The following is a 17,996-nucleotide window of genomic DNA, read 5'->3' as shown; positions in this document are numbered from 1 at the left end:
ATAAGCCATAACGCAGCGGACGGCCCACAAGGAACCGTCCTATAAGCCATAACGCAGCGGACGGCCCACAAGGAACCGTCCTATAAGCCATAACGCAGCGGAGGAAAGGGGGCTGATGTTGTCTGACTCCCCCATGTGCCGAGCGCGGGCCCTTTACGTATCCGTGTCCTTTAATCTTCAGTCACCATAGTCTGTATTCCAAGTGAGGATTCTGGGGCTCACGAAGTAAGTGGGTTGCCAAGGGGCAAACAGCTCATAAATGGCAGAGGTACCATTTCAGACGGCCTGTTGAAAGTTTGGTCAAGGCCCCCAGGAAGTGTGGGGAAATCTGGAAGGAATGGAAGACGCTTGCGGTGAAGACTTCGTGGGTTTAGGCCTCCAAGGCTGACCGAGAAGTCCGCAGGCACCGGGGCTGTCCCACCATGAAGGAGGAACAGGGCAAGTTAGCAAAGTGGGAAAAGGCAAAATGGAGAAACTGTATGGGAAGCGAATAGAGGGAGGGAGGGGGGCAGGGGTTGGCGGAAGGATGGGCAGGTGGCAGATGGGAGACGTGTGGATGGATGGACAGGTGAGTACGTGGGTAGACAGACACACGGATGGATGTTGGATGGGTGATGTGTAGTCCAGTGTTGGTTGAGTTCGTGGCCACAGAAGATGAAGTATCTAGATCCCTGTTCCGAGGCGGCTGGGGCACGGGAGCCCAGATAGGTGGGCAGATTAGGAACTGTGGGCACCACCCTTTGCCACGAAGCCAACATCGCCAACTTGAGTAAGTGGGACGGGGGAGCCTGCCCCTGTTGCCAGTGGTTACAAGCTAGGGTTGGAAGCAGGCGGGCAGTGTGCAGAGACAGAGAAATGAGTCAGGGCCGGGGCATGGCCCTGGTACCTGAAGCATGGATGCTTACGGGAGACGTGGTTTCCGGAAGGGCGAGGTTTATCTGAGAGCCAAGGCAGAGGTCCATGTCGGGTGCTACGGGCTTGGCCCCTGAGCATCCCTGGCCTCTGGACCCTCGCAGGGATGTATTCTGTCCAGTTCTGGCTGCTGGTCACTTCAGGGCTGAGGGCTCCACAGTGATTTCCATCGAACATCTGACAGAACCGGGCCAGAGATTCAGACGTGCAGCCAGGTAGGCCGACTGGGTGGGCTGCCCTTAACCTTCCCCTGGGCTGGGCCGGGCTGGGCTTGTTTCAAAGGGCACGTGGATCGGCTCCGCGGGCAGCAGGGCAGGCTTCCTCAGGAGGCTCCGCCCCTCGCACTCGGCCTTCTGCAACCCGCGAGCAGGCAGCGACCTGGCCGGGCTGCCTGGTGGAGCGGCAGGGGCCCTTGTCCCTCGTGCTGGAGCTGCACTTGGTTTCTCCGTGTCCGCTGGGGTCACCCATCCTGCCGATGTCACTTGCTACTACTGCAGGGGACAAAGGAACTCGTGTGGAAGGAAGCAGTTAAGAGCGTGAGCTCTGCAGCCAAATCCAGCTTAGGCAAGGACCTGAGCTCTGTGTACCTTGTCCACAAAGTGGGGACAGTAACACCCTTTGTCATAGGGCCCTGGGGAGGAGGAACGGGCCCGTGCGCGCCAAGCACCGAGAACAGTGCAGGCGCGTGGGAGGTGCTCAGGGGAGGGGAGTTCACAGTGCTGGTGCTGCGGGTGCCCGGGGTCGCTGGGAGCTGGAAGGCCCAGTGTCGCTACAGAAGGGGCCACCGCCGCTCACCCTGCACACTATTCATTCACAGACACCCACCGGGCAAGACACAGATAGACCTCAGCCCCTGCGCGTGGGGGGAGCAGCAGGGACAGGTAGTGACAGCGCAGGGGGCTCCGGGCTGGGTACAGGCGTAGCTGAGGGCTTCCGGGAGGGTGTGCCACCCGAGCTCGCGGCACAGCGCACTCACAAGGGACATTGCAGCGCTCCTGCACCTTCTACCTTTCAGCATCCCTGCCGGGCAGGCATCACCGTCTCATCTTACAGGTGAGAGACTGAGGCTGGGTGAGGGCCCCACGAGTTAGTGGCCTGGCAGCCCCCCATCCCCAGGGCCCCGTCAGCCAGCCTCCCCGCCTCGTGCCGACTCCAGTCCTGGGCCCTCGCGGTGCATCTTTCCTCCTGAGCGTTCCCCCCAAACCTGCACCTGCCTCGGGTGTGTCATCTGTACACAGGACGCGGGACAGCAGGGGCAGTCTTGATGTCTCTGCAGGAGGCTCAGTTAGGGAAGCCAGGTCGACCTGGAAGGATTCTCCGTGCTTGCTCTGGGGTCAGTGCTCTCTCTCGCTGGCACTGTGTCGGTTGGGAGGACAGGAGTGCGTGACATGCAGCAGCTACCTCGCGTGTTAGGACAGGGCCCCCCCCACCACGGGGCACACTGCCCGAGGGTTGCAGGGGACAGGCACCTGGGTGACAGGTGTGGTTTGAGTGGCCCCTGGGGACTCATCCCAGGGCTCCTCGATCTGGCCCTCTCGGGCTGGAAAGTACATTTAGAGAAGCCACCAGTCCTTGCAGAGAGGCAAGAGGCCCATCCCCAAGAGCAGAAGGCCACAAGCCAGCTGCAGGGCCCTGGGCAAGGGCCTTCTTTTCTGGCTCAGGGCTGCCCAGACAGCCCCTCAGCCTGTGCCCGGCACCGCCCCGGCGCCTTTCACACTCACCGTGCGGTGCAGGGCTGCTGCCTGGCCCCGAGCTCTTCCTCTGCAAACAGAGGACCCAGCCAATGCAAAGGCAGCGGCACGAGGGCACCCGTCCCCCGTGCCAGGGGCAGCTCAGGTAGAGAGCAGCACAGAGGGAAGCACACGGGCGCTGGCACGGGCCCTGGGGAGGCGGTCCTCCAGGAGCTGCTCTGTCCACACTCGTTTGCAGGGAGCCCGCCTGAGTCCGGGACAGTCTGGACTCTCGTGTGGGTCGGGCCCCCTGGAGCCTCTGCGACGCTCAAGCCCCCGTCAGAGAAGCCCAGGTGGGGGTCTCATTCAGCAGGGTCACCTCTGGTGAGGGTCTGCGGGCCCAGTGCACAGCCCGCGCCGCTCGGACAGCCGGGGCCCATTTCCCTGAGGCCGCTCTGCTCTGACGCCGCCCTCCCGCATCCGACACCCTGCGCCCAGGGTGGGTGCAGTGGGGGCCGCTCCTCACTCCGTCCTGGGTTTGTGCGGGCCTCCGCCCCACCCCCACCCCTACCCCGTGCCGTGAGCATCACCGTGGGGCCTGCTGCGCGGGGCTCGCCCAGGGCAGAGGGGCCGTGAGCGGCCCCCTTACTGCATCTCACGAGCCTCTAGCCCACCTTCCAAAGGGCCAGCGGCAAAGTCTCGGCAGGGCAGTGCTCTCTGGGGGCTCAGAGGGTGCCCTTTCTCATGGCCGGGAGTGACCCCAGTTAAGTGCAGGGCAGCGGGCTCATCACCAGCCTGTTTGTCCAGCTGCCTGGCTCCCGTGGTTCGGAAGCCCGAGTGGGCCGCTCGGAAGCTTCTCTCGTGGCCCGTGTCCTTCCTGAGTGATCTGAGTTGCTCTGGGTGCTCCACGTCTACGGGAAGCTTCAGCTGCCACCGTTTGAAGAGTCTGTTTGACGTGGTAAACGTTGACCGAGCACCAGGCAGGTGTCAGGCCCTGGGCTGTGTGTGGCGGGGTGAGGGGACGGTCCTGGCACGGTGTCCAGACGCCGAGGGAGCCAACGTGCCACCTTGGATCAGTAGAAAGAGCAGTGAGAGTATGGACTTAGAGGGCTGAGCCCAGGCACGAGCACCGTGAAGTAGTAGCCTGTTCTGAAATCATCCAGCTCGTTCCTCTCGAGTTACAGATGGGAAAGCAGAGGCTCAGAGAAGTTAGTGATTTCCCTAAGGTCACACAGCAAGCCATAGTCGGGCCCTGTTCATTCGTCGGTTAGTTCAGTGAGTGAACCCTGAGCCCTGCCCTCAGAAGAGCTCGCCTCAATCAGGGAGACATTTTGTCAACGGAAAATTCCGGCATGAGGCTGTACATGATATGACAGGAGGCTTGTGTGGGGCTGGGTATGATTCAGGAAGTCTTCCTGGAGGAGGTGCTGCTCGAGCTGAGTTTTGGAAAGGCCTAGAGGAGCTGGCAAGGCAGAGAGTGTGAGGGGCATTGTGTGTGGCTGTGAGCAGGTGATGGATGGAGGGAGGGGTGTCACAGGGTGCTGGGGAAGAGTGAGCAGAGGAGAGAGGCAGATGGCCTTCAATTCGGTCTAGAAAACTCTGGAGGAGCAGTCGAGGGCACCAATCCTATATCGACATCCTTTTACATTTTCTCTCTGGAAACCCTTTTTCATCTCCTTGGCTGTCTCCCTGCCTGGACAGACCCCGGAGTCCAGAGACCTGGCTCCTAGGCCTGGCCCCACTACCGGTCAGCAGAAGGTCTGCAAATCCTGGGGGCTGCCCCAGGTACTCAGGCCCTGCTGGGCGCCAGGGGATGGAGGGAGGAGTGCCCATGTCCTGCCTTCCCGAGTCCGTGGTGGTGGCAGGACCCCAGGTAAATGCAGGATGCCGAGTGCAGCCCCCAAGGCACCAGGGAGGGGAGGCTGAGCTGGACAGGCGGACAGGGCAGGCTCCCAGGCCCAGGCAATGAGCCGCCTGTGCAAAGGTCCAGCGGCATGAAACCAACTGCACGGACCCTTCGCGTGTCCGCTGGGGCCTCCCATGCTCCTTCCCCTCCGGCCCTCAGCTTCCTCATCTAGGGAAAGGAGGGTCCTTAGGTTCCTGCATATCCTCCTGGTGCCAACAGTGCCAGTGTGTGATCTGACCCTGTGGGTGAGAAGGTCTGGGGCTGGGACAGCCTCGTGTGGTGAGGACCTGCCTGGACGCAGAGCCACAGGAGCGGCGGAGGGGCTGCCCGGGGGCCAGCAATCTTTATTTAGAAAGTCCTGAGTGAAGAGGAAAACGGAGAGATTGAAAACGTAGGGACACTGCTCGGAGACAGAGAAGTCATTTCAAATTCTCTGCTGTTCTCAGAATGATGTCTTTGCATAATGCTACCAGCCAGCAGGCACAGCTTTCATTCTTCCGTTTTTTCCTGGTTTATCTTCAGTTGTCTGAAGTGCTTGTCCAAAAAGAGAAGGTTGAAGCAGAGGGCCTAAGAGAGGCATTGTCTCCACTAAGCACGGTGCTCCCCGTGCAAAAGCAATTCCGGTCCCTTTGGGAAGGGAAGGGCACCCGGGCTCCAGTGCCCACGCCACCGCTGATTCACACTGTGGTCCTGAGCACGTCAGCTCCACACCGGGTTCCAGTGTCGCTTCTGAAAGGGAGCAGTTTGGAGAGACGAGCCCTGGAGGCCAGTAAACGTCATAGCTAAGTGCCCTAACAAACAGCCCCAACTTTCAGGGGCCCAACACAGCAGCCTTACTTTATGTTCTTGTGGTGGTGGTGGTGGGGCCTGTCTGGAGCCCACTGGGGGACCCTGGCCCCGCCCACCCTGGGACCCTGCCCATCCCAGAGCTTCCCTTATCCCGCGGCTTCCCCTGGACCCTTCTCAGCTCCTTTAGTTCTGTCAGCAGGCAGATGGGGGATTGTAGGAGGGATGTGTGTGTGGGCCAGCTCTGGGAGGTGTCATTTTCCCCACTGCTGTCCACTGGCCGGGACTCAGTCCCGTGTTCATGCCTCAGCACTGCGGGCACTGCACTCTGGCTGTGTGCCCAGGAGGCAAGGGAATGGTCTGGTGAACACGCGACCATCTGCCACCAGAACCTTCCAAGTTCAAGTGTTCCATGAGGGAAGAGCAGGGCGGGCCCCGGGGTGGAGGGGCCTTGAGACCTGGGGCAGGGGGACACTGCTAGGGAGAGGACAGCAGAGGGCGGCCACCAGCACGGAACCCTCAGGCGAGACCCGGGTTTGAATGTGGCCGCCCCGAACTCAGTCTCTTCAAACTGAACTGACCTTGTAGCTCCGCCTGCACCACTGCCTCAGTCTCTTCAAACTGAACCGACCTTGTAGCTCCGCCTGCACCACTGCCTCTGGTCCCCGTCGTAAGCCCTCGCGTTTGTCGGGCACTTCTCTGCCCCGGCTCTGCACGCCAGCCCTCTGGCTGCATCACCCCCTTGCAGGCAAGGAAGCAGAGGCTCCGGTTTCTCAAGGGGCTCTCCCGGAACCTGGACTTGGTCTGAGCTCCGCCACCCTGCTCGCCTGGCCCGAGAACCGGGGCGACCGTGGGCAGGGGGACCCCTGAGCTGGTGGGTGGTGTTGGCCGTGTGCGTCTCTCCCCGTCGTTGAAGCAGGTTTGCACAGTCCGCAGGGTCACAGGATGCAGCCGCCGGGGGCTCCCCGCCCGCCCCGCAGGTGCTGGCACCCGGGTGGACGTGCCCGGGAAGCCAGAGGACATTCCACGAGTGAGCTCCAAGCCACACGCATCTCCCCTCCAACTCCAGCTCTCCTTCATTTTAATCTAATTCCCTTAAATCTTTAATGAAAAGTTGTAAAAGTAAATGATTTACCCAAGAGAGACAAACGGCTCCTCAGGAGCTGTTCTCGACTTGAGGGTAATTACACGTGTGTGTCTTGCACGTTCTCCCTCCCCGGATGCTGGGGAAGAGGCATCCTGGCTTATGAACTAATTATCTACCTCAGTAACTGTTAAAAATGCGCGCCATTTAGCACATTGAGAGCAGGGCTCAGGCGTTGTGCGGTGCCCACCTTGACGAGCGCCCGGCCCGGGACCCGGTGGAGCCTGCACAGCCGAGCCGAGCTCTCGGGAACAGCCCTTCTCCCGGCCCGTCACTCTCCGCTCGTGTACCCCAGCCTGAGCCAGCGCGGCCGGCAGAAAGACCCCCTTCCCCACGGCGCGGGAGGCTCGGAAGGTGGGGGGAGGCGGGAGGCGGCTGTGGGGCTTGATGCCACCTCCCCAGATGCCCACTGCCTCTTTGTGTGTAACACTGTTGCCCAGAACACCGTCACTCCCACCTCCGGGGCATCTCCGTGCTCCTGACCTCTTTTGCAAACTCTCTGTCAATAAAGTAGCAAAATAAGATTTGAAACATGTGGACTAAGGGAAACCATATTTGGCACAGTTGGTCAAGACTTGGAGGAGTGGGCATGCAGGAGAGTCCGCGTGTGCGTGCGTGTGTGCGCCTGTGTGTGTAGACTGAAATACGGCTGCTGAGGGCCCACGTGGTGCCTTAGGTTGGTACACTCTTGGCTCTGAGCTCCCTAACAGCCACAGAGAAAAGGTAAGTTACTTGGCTCTCGTCGGTAGCGAGGGAAAACCTGCCACCTTGGTTGCGTACCTAGCAACTAGCTACGTTGGCATTAGAGAAAGTTCACCACTTTTTACTGGCTAGTCGGGAATTACGGGGTTTTCTGCGGGACCTGCCTGTGCCTTCTCCCAGAGCACAGCCAGTGCTGGGGGGAGTGGGCAGCACCACCGGGGCCAGGGCCCCAGGCCTTGGTTCTCCTCCGCATCCCCGAGCCTCAGCTGTTGTATTTTGTTCCCACTTGAGCTTCTTTTTTGCTTCATTTAAAGGGTGACAAAGCTCCTTGATAAATTCCCGAACCTAGCCTCGCCTGAATCAAATTTGGCTCTAAAATTTAGGCCCACCCAAGATTTATGTCAACTAGAAAAATGTGTGTCTTGTGAAATTTGAAATTTAAATGTGCTTTAGCTGAAGCAGGCTTGGTAGGGCCTCGAAAACTTGACTCACTCCAGCAGTTTTGGAGTCTTCACCTCATTAATTCCTACTGCATTGTTCCCAAGTCTTTAAAATGTTTTGTCCAAAATTAGACCTAAAGTCTGCTTAGTCGTCCAGTTTTATCAAAGAAATGAAAGGCAAGGAAGGTGGAGCTCTGGGGTGAGGCCGGCAGGGTGTCCTTGCTGGGGGTTTGGGCTCCGGGGAAGAAGAAGCCTTCCACTGCCGGCCCTGGGAGCTGTGTCCTAAAGAAGCAGCGAGCAGGCCGTCCATGACTCACCCCTCTTTGCCACTGAAAAGTGACTTGCGCGTGACCTTGGCTGGGGCGGGGGTGCTGCTGATTTTTTCCGTGTTTCCTTCAGCCCCCAAGGGAACTGTGCTGTGCAGGCTCCGCCCAAGGTCCCACCTCACCCGTCTTCCATTGCCTCTCAGAGCGAGACCGTGGCCCGGGACACGCACACGTCAGAATCGACCTAGGAGGCCAGACTCCCGGGAGCCGCCAGGCAGGTCCCTTTTGAAGAGTCCACAGTGGTTTAGAACCGCTGGGCTGTCCACAGCCATTTGGCAAGTGTCTCCCAAGTGCCAGGACCGTCTGCCCGCCCCTGACCTTCACGCCCTCCCACTCCGTGGACCAGACTGTGGACGCCGCAGGGCCGGCCTGACCACTGGCCCATCCGTGACCTGCTCGTCCTCAGGCTCCGCTCTCTACCCGGCCCTCGTCTTGGCCCCAGAGGCCCTGCTCCCACCTGCGCCTCTGAAGTCTGGGTCCTGATGCTCTCTGCTGGCCTCGGACTCGCCAGCCCCCTATTCTCTGCCGTGCACGAGGGGAGAGGAGCCCACACTATGCCCCAGCCCTCTGCCCAGCCGCAGTCTCCAGGAGGACGAGTGGGGTTAAGGGCTTGGGATTCCAGAAGGTTCTCAGCGAGGGATAGATGAGTAAAGAGGACCGGACAGAAGGGCCTTTGCAGACTCCTGTCCCGGCAGGCAGAGGTGCACGTCCACCCTGTGGGGCGCTGAGGGCCGCAGCTGCCTGGCCGGGCGTGGGCACAGCAGGGAGACGCTACCGCACCCGCACTAGGATGGCGCGGACAGAGCAAGGCAGGCGCTACAAGTGCTGGGAGGGACGTGGAGAACCTGAACGCTGCGAGTAGGGCTGTGAGATAACGCAGCTGCTTCAGAACACAGCCTGGGGGTCCCTCAGCAGGTCAGACGCAGACCCACACGACCCAGCAGTTCTGCCCTGAGGTGTGTGTCCTCGAGAAGTGAAAACCTGAGTCCGTACAGACACTTGTCCTGGAGTGTCCACGGCAGCATTGCTTACGACAGACAAGGGTGGAAGCACCCGAGGGCCCATCCACAAATGAAGACAAGCTGTGGTGTGGCCACACGACGGAACATCACTCCAGCGTGAAGAGGAGGGAAGTGCGGGCTCCCACAGGGCAGAACCTTGACAGCGTCACGCTCAGGGAGGGAAGCCAGTCCTTAAAGACCGAATATATATGATGGTACTCATGTGAAAGTCCAGATCTGGGGCGTCTGGAGAGCTAGAAACTCGATTCATGGCTGTTCAGGGCTGGGGGACGGGGAAAGAGGCAGGGATGGTGAAGGCGTATGGGGTTTCTTTTTGACGTGATGAAAATGCCCTCACATTGCCCGTAGTGATGGTTGCACAGATCTGGGAATCTATGAAAAGTCATGGAATTGTACACTTTAGTAGGTGAGCTGTGTGGTTTGTGAACTAAATCCCGGTAAAGCTGTTTAAAAAATAACACCAGCCCCTGTGCCCAGAGTTCAGGTGGGAGCTGGGCGCTTAGCTGGGCGCCTCGGGCCGGCTGTGAGCCTCTCCGCACCGGGGTAGGTTCACCTGTAAAGTGGTGCAGTGACAGCGCCAGTCTGATGGGGTTGGTCTGAGGACTGCGTGAGGCGGGGCCTGTGAAGCCTTAGAACAGTGGCCAGGGTGCCACTGGGAGCTCCTGTCACCCACAAGACTAATAACAGTGAGAAGCGCAGCGGGCTGGTGCCCGCGGGGGAGGGCGAGGGGGGCGCCTGGGTGCAGAGGGCCACGCCGGGCCCCTTCCACTGCGCTCTCCACCTGCTCCCAGGCTTACGTGGGCCCGGAACCCTCTGGAGTGCAATGGGCATGAGAGGTTGGCAGGTCCCAAGGGCGGTGTCTGCCTGTGTCCTGGGCACCAAGAAAGGCCGGCCCCCTCCAGGCGCGGCGTGCAGTGGGGGCGGCATTTGGCGAGGCCAGGCAGGGGTCTAAACCGGGCTCTCATGGGAAAGCGGAGCTGTTGCAGCCCCTCCTGGGGCAAGAGGGGAGACCTAGGCTGGAGGACAGAGCCGCCCCCTCCAGAAGCAGGACTCCAGCCGCCATGCCGATGCCAAGCCCTGGACGACGGGCACTCTGTCGGGGCAGCGTCTGGGGCGGGCCAGAGGCCCCGGGCCCCGGCAGCCCCATCACTTCCCGGGCCTCAGCCTCCCTGCTCAAAACCCACTAAAGCCTCCCCTGTTCTCTCTGCCCTCCAGGAGCACGTGAGGGTGGGGGGGAGGGAGTGAGCAACGGAAGACCCGCCTGACCTGGTGGCGCCTTGGGGTGCGGGCACCGCCCCGTTCTCAGCGCACTCTCACTGCGTGAACCCCCGCCCGCTGTCCGCACGGTGGCTGCCCTTGGCCAGAGCGCAGGCTGGCACCGCCGGCCGCCTTCCCCCTAGTGCCTTCCTCGCCAGCCTGGGCCCTGCAGGCCCTTCCCTCGTCGTGCCTTCTATTTATAGCATGGGCTCTTGCCAGAGCTTGTCAACGTGCTATAGCATAAACGTGGCAGCCGTTTCAGGAGCCATTCTGGGCCAGATAAAATTAAGTCCGTGACTCTGGCTGGTATTAAAAGTGAAGGAGAAGCAGGGCCGGGGGCGGCGGGCGAAGATGGACTGTGGCCCAATTTAACGCTTTGAGGGAAGAGACTAATCCGCTCCCCGGAGATTTCTTACGATATGAGATTCTCCCGCATAAATAATCTCCTCCACGAAAGCCGGGTCTGCGAGTCAGGACCAGAGCCGGGCAGTGGCAGCTTGGTCCTAACGTCCTCTCTGCAGGGGTGCTTCGGGGATGTGGCCCAGTCCCCTCAAGTCCCAGGGGGCCCGAAGGGGGCAGGCACGGCCGGGATTTGAGCCCAGGTACCCCTGCCCCAAAGCCCACTCACCTACTCTTTCATTCATCCACTCATTCACTCAACAAATATGAACCAGAAGAGTGCCTGCCTGGCCTGGGTGTTGGGGCGAGGAGGGAGAGACACACAATGGTTAACAAACAAATGGGTAAAGAAGAACTTCAGATAAGATGTTGAGGGTCACGAGAAAATGAAGAGAGTGGAAGAGTGACGGGGCAGGAAGGCTCTTCACTGTGTGGTCAGAGGCAGCATCCCTGAGGAGAGGGCCAAGGTGGTGCGAGCAGCAGGTGCAAAGGCCCTGGGGCAGGGATGCGCTGGGCCTGCTGGCGGAACAGGGAGGAAGGAGGCAACGTGGTAGGAGCGTGGGGATGGGGGAACCTGGCTCAGGGCCGTGCAGGGCCCTGGAGGCCAGGGTCAGTGGCCGTAATGTGATCAAAACTCCCTTTTATTCTGGGACCGGGCAAGGGGCGAGCGAGGACGTGACAAAGTAAAACCATGGTTCACGCCACTGTGAACCGTTGGCTGCCGTGTGGGGAGCTGGCGTGGGCTAAGATAGAGTGGGTCAGGGCGGAGATGGGGATGGCCTCCAGGCGGGCCGGTGGGCTGGGTGTGGGTGCCCGGGGAACACCTCGGTGTGACCTCCTGGCGCCAGGGAGGCCTGCCGGGTAGGGCCACATCTGTACGGAAGACCCTGGGGAGGCGGGGTTTCCGGGAGAAAGTGGGAGGGTTTCGTTTGGGCCAAGTTAAGGGTGAGACCCCGCTGGACACCTGGGCGAGGAGGTCAGGGCTGCCCAGAGGAGCCGGTGCCTGGCTGCAGCCCTCACTGGGTCCTGAGCCCCTCCTGCTCGGTCCTGCAGGGTGGCCACCTTTCCTGTCCAGGAGTCCCTCCCACCTGGAGCTGCTTGAGGGCAGGGCCACATCCAGGATGTTCCACAGACACTCGTTAAGATAACGAGTGCTGTGGCCTTGGCCTCCGGTTTCAGAAACTGGGGGCTTGGGGGCAGGTCGGGCAGAAACGAGACGAACCTTTGAGCACTTCCCTTTGGCACTTTGCACAGAGAATGTGACACTCGCTGCGTTTCCAGATGAGGGACACAGGCAGAGTTCAGACTGCGCGCATGGTCCAGCTCCAGGCCAGGCTCTGCCTGCCCTCCCCTTGGGCCTGGGAGGCGGCGGCAGCCCTTTGGTCGCTGAGCGGCAGCCACTCTAACAAGTGAGCGCCAACCTAGTGGCTGAGAACAACACGAGCTACTACCCCACGGTCCTGTAAGCCAGTCTAAGAGGTGGCGGCAGGCTGGGGGCTGGGGAGACCCCGGTTCCCGCCTTCTGGGCTCCAGGGACGCCTGCACCCCTTGGCCCCGTCCTGCCTTCAAAGACAGCCGTGCAGCAACTCCCAGCCTCCCTCCGCCGCCACGGACACACAGCCTTCCAGGCTCTCTCCTGCCCCCTCTTGCCCTTATGAGGACCTTTGTGACGACATTGGGCCCACCCATATACTCCAAGATACCTGCCGTCTCAAGGTCCTTAACTGAATGTCACCTGCAGAGTCCCTTTAGCATGTGTGGGAACACGCTGCACGGGATCCAGGTATTAGGATGTGGACATCTTTGGGGGTGTCATTCTGTCTACCACACCACCCCCTCTGGTGGCACAGACTCAGGGTTCCGGGAGCTTCTCGGGGACAAGGCTGGACCTCACAGAGCCAGAGTTCTGTGTCTCCCGCCCACCGCTCCCGAGGAGGCCCCAGGTCGAGGTTGCCCGTGTGCAGCTCCCCAGCAGCCTGGGGGTCAGGAGGTGGGCTTCCAGGCTGGGACCCCCCTCCCTGCCTCCCCGGGAGGCTGGGGCATTCCAGGTCGCCGTGTGGCCCACCTGCAGGTTGGCTGTGGGTCTGCATCCCTCCTGGACAGAGTGGCCAGGAGCATTCCAGGTCGCCGTGTGGCCCACCTGCAGGTTGGCTGTGGGTCTGCATCCCTCCTGGACAGAGTGGCCAGGAGAGGCTGAAGGGACTCGTCCTGCGGCCTCGGTCCTCTCTGTCCAACGCATCAGCGCCGTGCTGGTCGTCTTTCCCCATCAGCATTCACGACCAGCCTGCGGGTGAGGAACGGCCCTGGAGAAGCTATATAAATGCAAAGTGTCCTCCTCGGCTGGGGATTAGAGCTGGTCAGGGACCCGGCCCGCCCTGCGCATTCTCCACTGCCCAGGGTGGATGTGAGCATAATGGTGATAATGATCCAGCCGTCCCGCTGCGGCCGCTGTGTGCCCCGCCCCCTCTGCGTGCGCGTTTCCAATTCTCACAAAACCTCTTTGAGGTGGGCTTTCCTATCAGCCCTTCTAAAGGTGAGGAAACTGAGGCTCGGAGTGGGCAAGCGGGGAGGAGTCAGGGAGAAACTACTCAAAAGTGTGCTGCAGCAGGGATCCCTCTACCCCAGCCTGGAGGTGGGCAGCGGGGTCACCACCCCAGGAAGTGCATAGTGGCAGCGGCCTGACGGGCCGACCCTGGCGGCCAAGGGGAGCAACTAGACCCCGCACACCCGGACATCAGACCTGGGGTTCCCACGGGGGTCTTAATGAGCCCACCCTGGATGCCGCGGGAAGGCTCCCGGGTGATTGTGAGGAATTCTCGGGGCGGGGAGGCACCAGCTGCACGGGACACACTCGGACTGGTGTGCCCACCCCTTCCCTGCAGCTGGCCAGTCTGCTGCGGACACAGAGGGAGTGCTAACCCGCCGTCCCTGACAGGGCCCCCCCCCACCGGTCTGGCGACTGAGTGGACTCGGCGCCCACCTTCCCCACCTGAGGGCGGAGGGGCTGGGCCAGGTGGCCCCCAGGGACGGTGGGCGGGAAGCCGAGCTGAGCCCTGCACGAGCAGGGCGGCTGAACTCCCAGCAGTGCCGCGAGGTGGTTCTCTTTCCTCTGGGCAATTTAGAAACGGCTCCAACACAGCTTGCCTTTGAGAAATTTTTAATTATTTCTTCCCTGCTCCTTCCTGGTGAGTTCTGTGACTCCCTGGTGGATAGCTGGGGCTTCTCCTTGCTGGTCTCAGCTGTTCCTTCAAGCCTTGCTCAGCGGGGCTTCCACGCGAGAAGGGTCCCCTCTCCCCGGCATGGGGCACAGCTGCCCTGGTCCAGAGTCAGAGAACCGAATTCACTACAGCAAGGGGGTATGCTGGGACATTAGTGCTGGTGGAGTTACAACCCCTGACCTGGGCACAGCCATCACGGTCACCATCAACACTGTTATCTCAGATGGATTTTCACTAGATTTCTCGCACAGTACCCCGTGGGTCCCAGGAGAGGCCAGCCCTGGCATCCTTTTCAATTCAGGAAGCGTGTCATATTCTCAGAGAAAACGGACCTCTGCTGTTTCTTCCCAGTGAGTGACGTGGGAAGGTTTGGTGCTCTCGGACCCAGGCTGGAGGTGCTGGAGCGGCAGGGTGGGAGGAGGCAGCTGCTTGCTGAGCCCAGAAAGTCAAGAGTTTGGCAGGCACTTATTGTGGGTGCCAGGCACGGGTGTGGCGTGACCAACCGTCCCAGTGTGCCTGAGGGGTTCCCGGGACGCAGAAGTTTCAGTACTAAGGCCAGGATGGATGAACCATGACAGTCGGTCACCTGTGACTGGAGACACATCAGAAAGCAGGGCAGGTGGGTCCTGCCCCTCTTGAGGGTCGGTCGCCCTCCTCCCTGGGGAGGCAGACAAGGAAGCAAGCAGCTCTCCCCAGACTAGGGCAGGGCAGGCCTGGCTGGGCCCTCTGTCTGCCTCTGGATCATTACCCCGGTTTTGCACATGAGGTGAAGGAGGCTCAGTTCGGCAAAGGGCCTCCTCCAGGATGAAGGGTTAGGGCAGAGCCAAGATCCCAGCCCGGCCTGCTGCTCAGCCAGGGGCCAGCTCTGTCCCCCATCCCTGCCACCCTGGCCTGACCTCAGGACATGCCCCTCCCCCTCATTTAGAGAATGCCAAGGAAAGAGTCCCACTGGGAACTGCGTCCACAGCCTCATTTCCCCTCTTCGTTGCCCCAGGGGCCAAGTAGAGCTGGGCATCAGGGAAGGGTTAAATGGGCACCACCAGGTGAGCCATAGGCCAGTGCCCGTGGCCCACGCGGTTCTCTACAAGGGAGAACAGGGGGCAGAGATGCAGCGAGCCGGCCACCCTTCGCTGATTTGCAGAGAATCCTGCCTTGCCCTTAATGGAACCATCAACCGAGGCTCTCCTACACCTGCTCTGTCCACATGAGGCTCAGACCTGCCTGGCTGGGTTCACTGTTCAGCACGCATCACCGGGGCCCGGCCTGAGCAGGAGAGGGACCAAGGACTGTCATTACGCCCACTTCTCAGGTTTGAAACAGGCCCAGGACAGAAGCCAGTGTCTCTTGTTCCTGATATAACCTCTCAACACACACACACACACACACACACACACACACACACACACACACACACACACACTTTCACTCCGAGTCCTGGATGTGCTACTGCCTTGGAGGGAGGGTCTGCATGGCCCGTCCAGTGCTGGCCACTCTCCAGAGCCGTGCCTTCCAGGAACTCCAGTGAGGTGCTGGCCTCCTCCCGTGGGCACCGAGGCCCCATAGCTGTCGGGCAGGAGGGTCTTCCATGCAGTTGCCTGGTGTCGGGAGCAGTGGCAGTGACTCAGGGGCTGTCCCCGACTAGCCTCCACTGCGGGATGCCGGTAATGGCGGGGTCAAGGTTGAGACACACGTGACGAGTCCCTAAACAGCAAGGTCGGCAGGCGTGAGGAAGTACACAGGTGACACCGTCACATCATTACTCCAGGACCTGCAGATGTGACGAGGCCAGGGCTCAGGGTCGGCGCTCGGTAGCCCCACGGCCAGTACCGTGTGGTGTGAAGTCCCACTGCAGGTCTAGGACCCCCTTCCCTGGCCTCCATGGCCGGATCAGCAAGCCGGTGACCTTCTGGTGTCAGGAAGGACCCTTACTGACCGTATCGGCATGCGGCACTGCCATAGCAAATCACCACAAACTGGGGGCCTCGAGGCAACGGGGCTTGACTGACCCTCACTCTTCTGGAGGCCGGAGGTCTGAATTCAAGGTGTGGGCAGCGCTCTGGGGGAGGATCCCCCCTGTCTCTCCCAGCTCCTGGAGCTGCGGCTGCATCACTGCAGCCTCTGCCTCTGTCTTCACAGACTGAGGGCTGCCTCTGGGCTCTGGGCTCCCCTCTGAGTCAGTTTTCTCCTCTTCTGCCTCTTTTAAGGACACTTGTCACTCTCAAGTGGCAGCCTGTGCCTTGCACCCATGCTTGAAGGCGGGTCCCCCAGCCTACCCACCCCGCCGTCCTCCTGGGATGTCTGGTGGTCTGAGGAGAGTGGGGGTCTACCTGCCCCATCACCCCACCCCCTTGCTGCCGCCCATTCCCTGTTCCCTGCCTGGCGGGCGTGCGCCCTGCTCCGTGACTCCCAGACCTTCCCCCAGCTAGCGTCCCGCCTCCGTGGTGCCCCAGGGCCACCCGGCCCTCACTGCGGCAGTCTGGGCGGGGCGGTCTGCAGGTGACTCGATGGAGGCCCAGCCACGGCTCCTCGGCCCCGGCCTGTGCACAGTCCCCGCCAGTTCTTAGCCCCTACCCTGGCTGGCCTCCACCTGCAGGAGCCCCTGGGGTCCAGGCCAGAGCTCAGCCCTTCCAGGTGGGGGCAGCTAGGAGGCCCTTCAGGACCCCCCAGTGACCCTGGGGCCCTCTCGGCCTCTCCAGCGTGGCACAGACCCCCTGGGATACAGCTCCGGCCCCGACGCCTGTCTCCACTGGCCTGCACGTCGGGAGAGCAGGAACCGGGGCCCTTCCTCTGTTTTCCAGGAGGCAGCCTTGGTGGGTGAAGGAGCGGGGAATGAATGAATGAATGGAGGGAGGGAGGCCGGCTGGGCGGTGCCCTGACAGCCTCGTGCCCCATGTCCCTCGCAGATGTGCTGGTGGACGGACAGCCCTGTGACCGCGAGGCGGCAGCCTGCCGGGTGGGCGACCCCGTGCGCCTGGAGGTGAGGCTGACCAACCGGAGTCCGCGCAGCGTGGGGCCCTTCGCCCTCGGCGTGGTGCCCTTCCAGGACCACCAGAACGGCGTGCACACCTACGACCTGCGCCATGCCGTCTCCTTCGTGGGCTCCGGCACCTTCTACCTGGACAAGGTGCGTGTGGCCCCCGGTCACGGTCCCCTGTCCCACCCCTCCCCCAGTGGCAGACTTAGGGGTAGGTAGACGTGGCGGCCTCTCTGCATTGACCCTCGTCCCCCTGACTCGCCCTGAGACCTCAGACAAGTTCACGTCTCTGTACCTGAGTCCCGGGAGCAGAGCTAGGATGGGGATGCTGGCCCCGAGGGTTGTTAAGGAGCTGAGGTGAGTGTGCTGGGGGAGCAGCAAGACAGCGTCAGATCTCTGTGCCCCTGGCACCGCTGCCCTGCCCCACGTGGCCGGCTGCTCCCTGCTCGCGGTCGCTGCATGCAGGCCCAGAGGGGCTGATGGGGTCACAAGGCACTGTCCTTAAGCTCCACTTACCTGTTGAGATGGTGCCTTTGCCCCAAACGCTCCCCACGCTCCCTGACCCCCAAACGGCCCAGAGAAGGAAGTGTGATTAGCGCCATCCTAGGATAGGAGCTGAGGCCCAGAGAGGTGCAGTGACTCGCCCGGGGCAGCACAGCACGGAAGCCCTGGAGGGCCACGGGAGAAAGTCCTGGGGGCGTGCCCGCCCCCGCCTCCGTATCTAGCTAGGTTCAGGCCTCTCCTGGAGGCTCGGGGGGTCCGCGCTGCTCCCGGCTGATGCCCCTCCTCCCCTCAGGTGCGGCCGTCGGGCCAGTCAGCCTGCCTTGGGGCCCTTCTGTTCCTCTGCACGGGCGACTTCTTCCTCCGCATCCGCTTCCACGAGGACAGCTCCAGCAAGGGGCTGCCGCCCTCCTGGTTCCGCCTGCCCAGTGTGCACGTGCGCGCCCTGGGGGCCCAGGCCTGAGCCGCTGTTCCCGCGGGGAGAGATGACCAGAGGGCCCCCCGGGCAGGGGACAGGCCTTCGCTGCAACTCCTGTCCACTCCTCCCTCCCCTCCCCTCCCCTCCTACCTGCGCCGTCCTCTCTGGGCTTTGCAGGGGCCCCCAGACTTGGCAGCCGTGCCCCTTCCCACACTGGCCATCAGGGCTCCCCTGCAAGAGGCCGCTGCTAGGGTGAGTGCTAACGAAACCCCAAAGCGTGACCCTGGGTCCCGCACCTGCTCCTGTGACCGGGGGTTCACA

At 61.8% G+C, this 17,996-nt stretch overlaps 1 protein-coding gene across 5 annotated transcripts in view; it reads left to right on the top strand.

Annotated features, from left to right (window-relative positions):
• TRAPPC9 (trafficking protein particle complex subunit 9) overlaps positions 1 to 17,726 on the top strand; it is a 514,113-nt gene extending 496,387 nt beyond the window's left edge. For all 5 annotated transcript variants that reach the window (XM_065895753.1, XM_065895755.1, XM_065895754.1 and 2 more), the window contains 2 exons: positions 16,686 to 16,906; positions 17,553 to 17,726. In XM_065895753.1, the coding sequence (XP_065751825.1) occupies positions 16,686 to 16,906; positions 17,553 to 17,720 (389 nt within the window). In that variant the 3' untranslated portion in view covers positions 17,721 to 17,726. The remainder of the gene's footprint in view (positions 1 to 16,685; positions 16,907 to 17,552) is intronic.
• The last annotated feature ends 270 nt before the right edge of the window (positions 17,727 to 17,996 follow it).

This window comes from Phocoena phocoena, chromosome 17 (assembly GCF_963924675.1).
Source record: "Phocoena phocoena chromosome 17, mPhoPho1.1, whole genome shotgun sequence".
NCBI lineage: Eukaryota > Metazoa > Chordata > Mammalia > Artiodactyla > Phocoenidae > Phocoena > Phocoena phocoena.
This window is presented reverse-complemented; position numbering and strand designations above follow the sequence as displayed.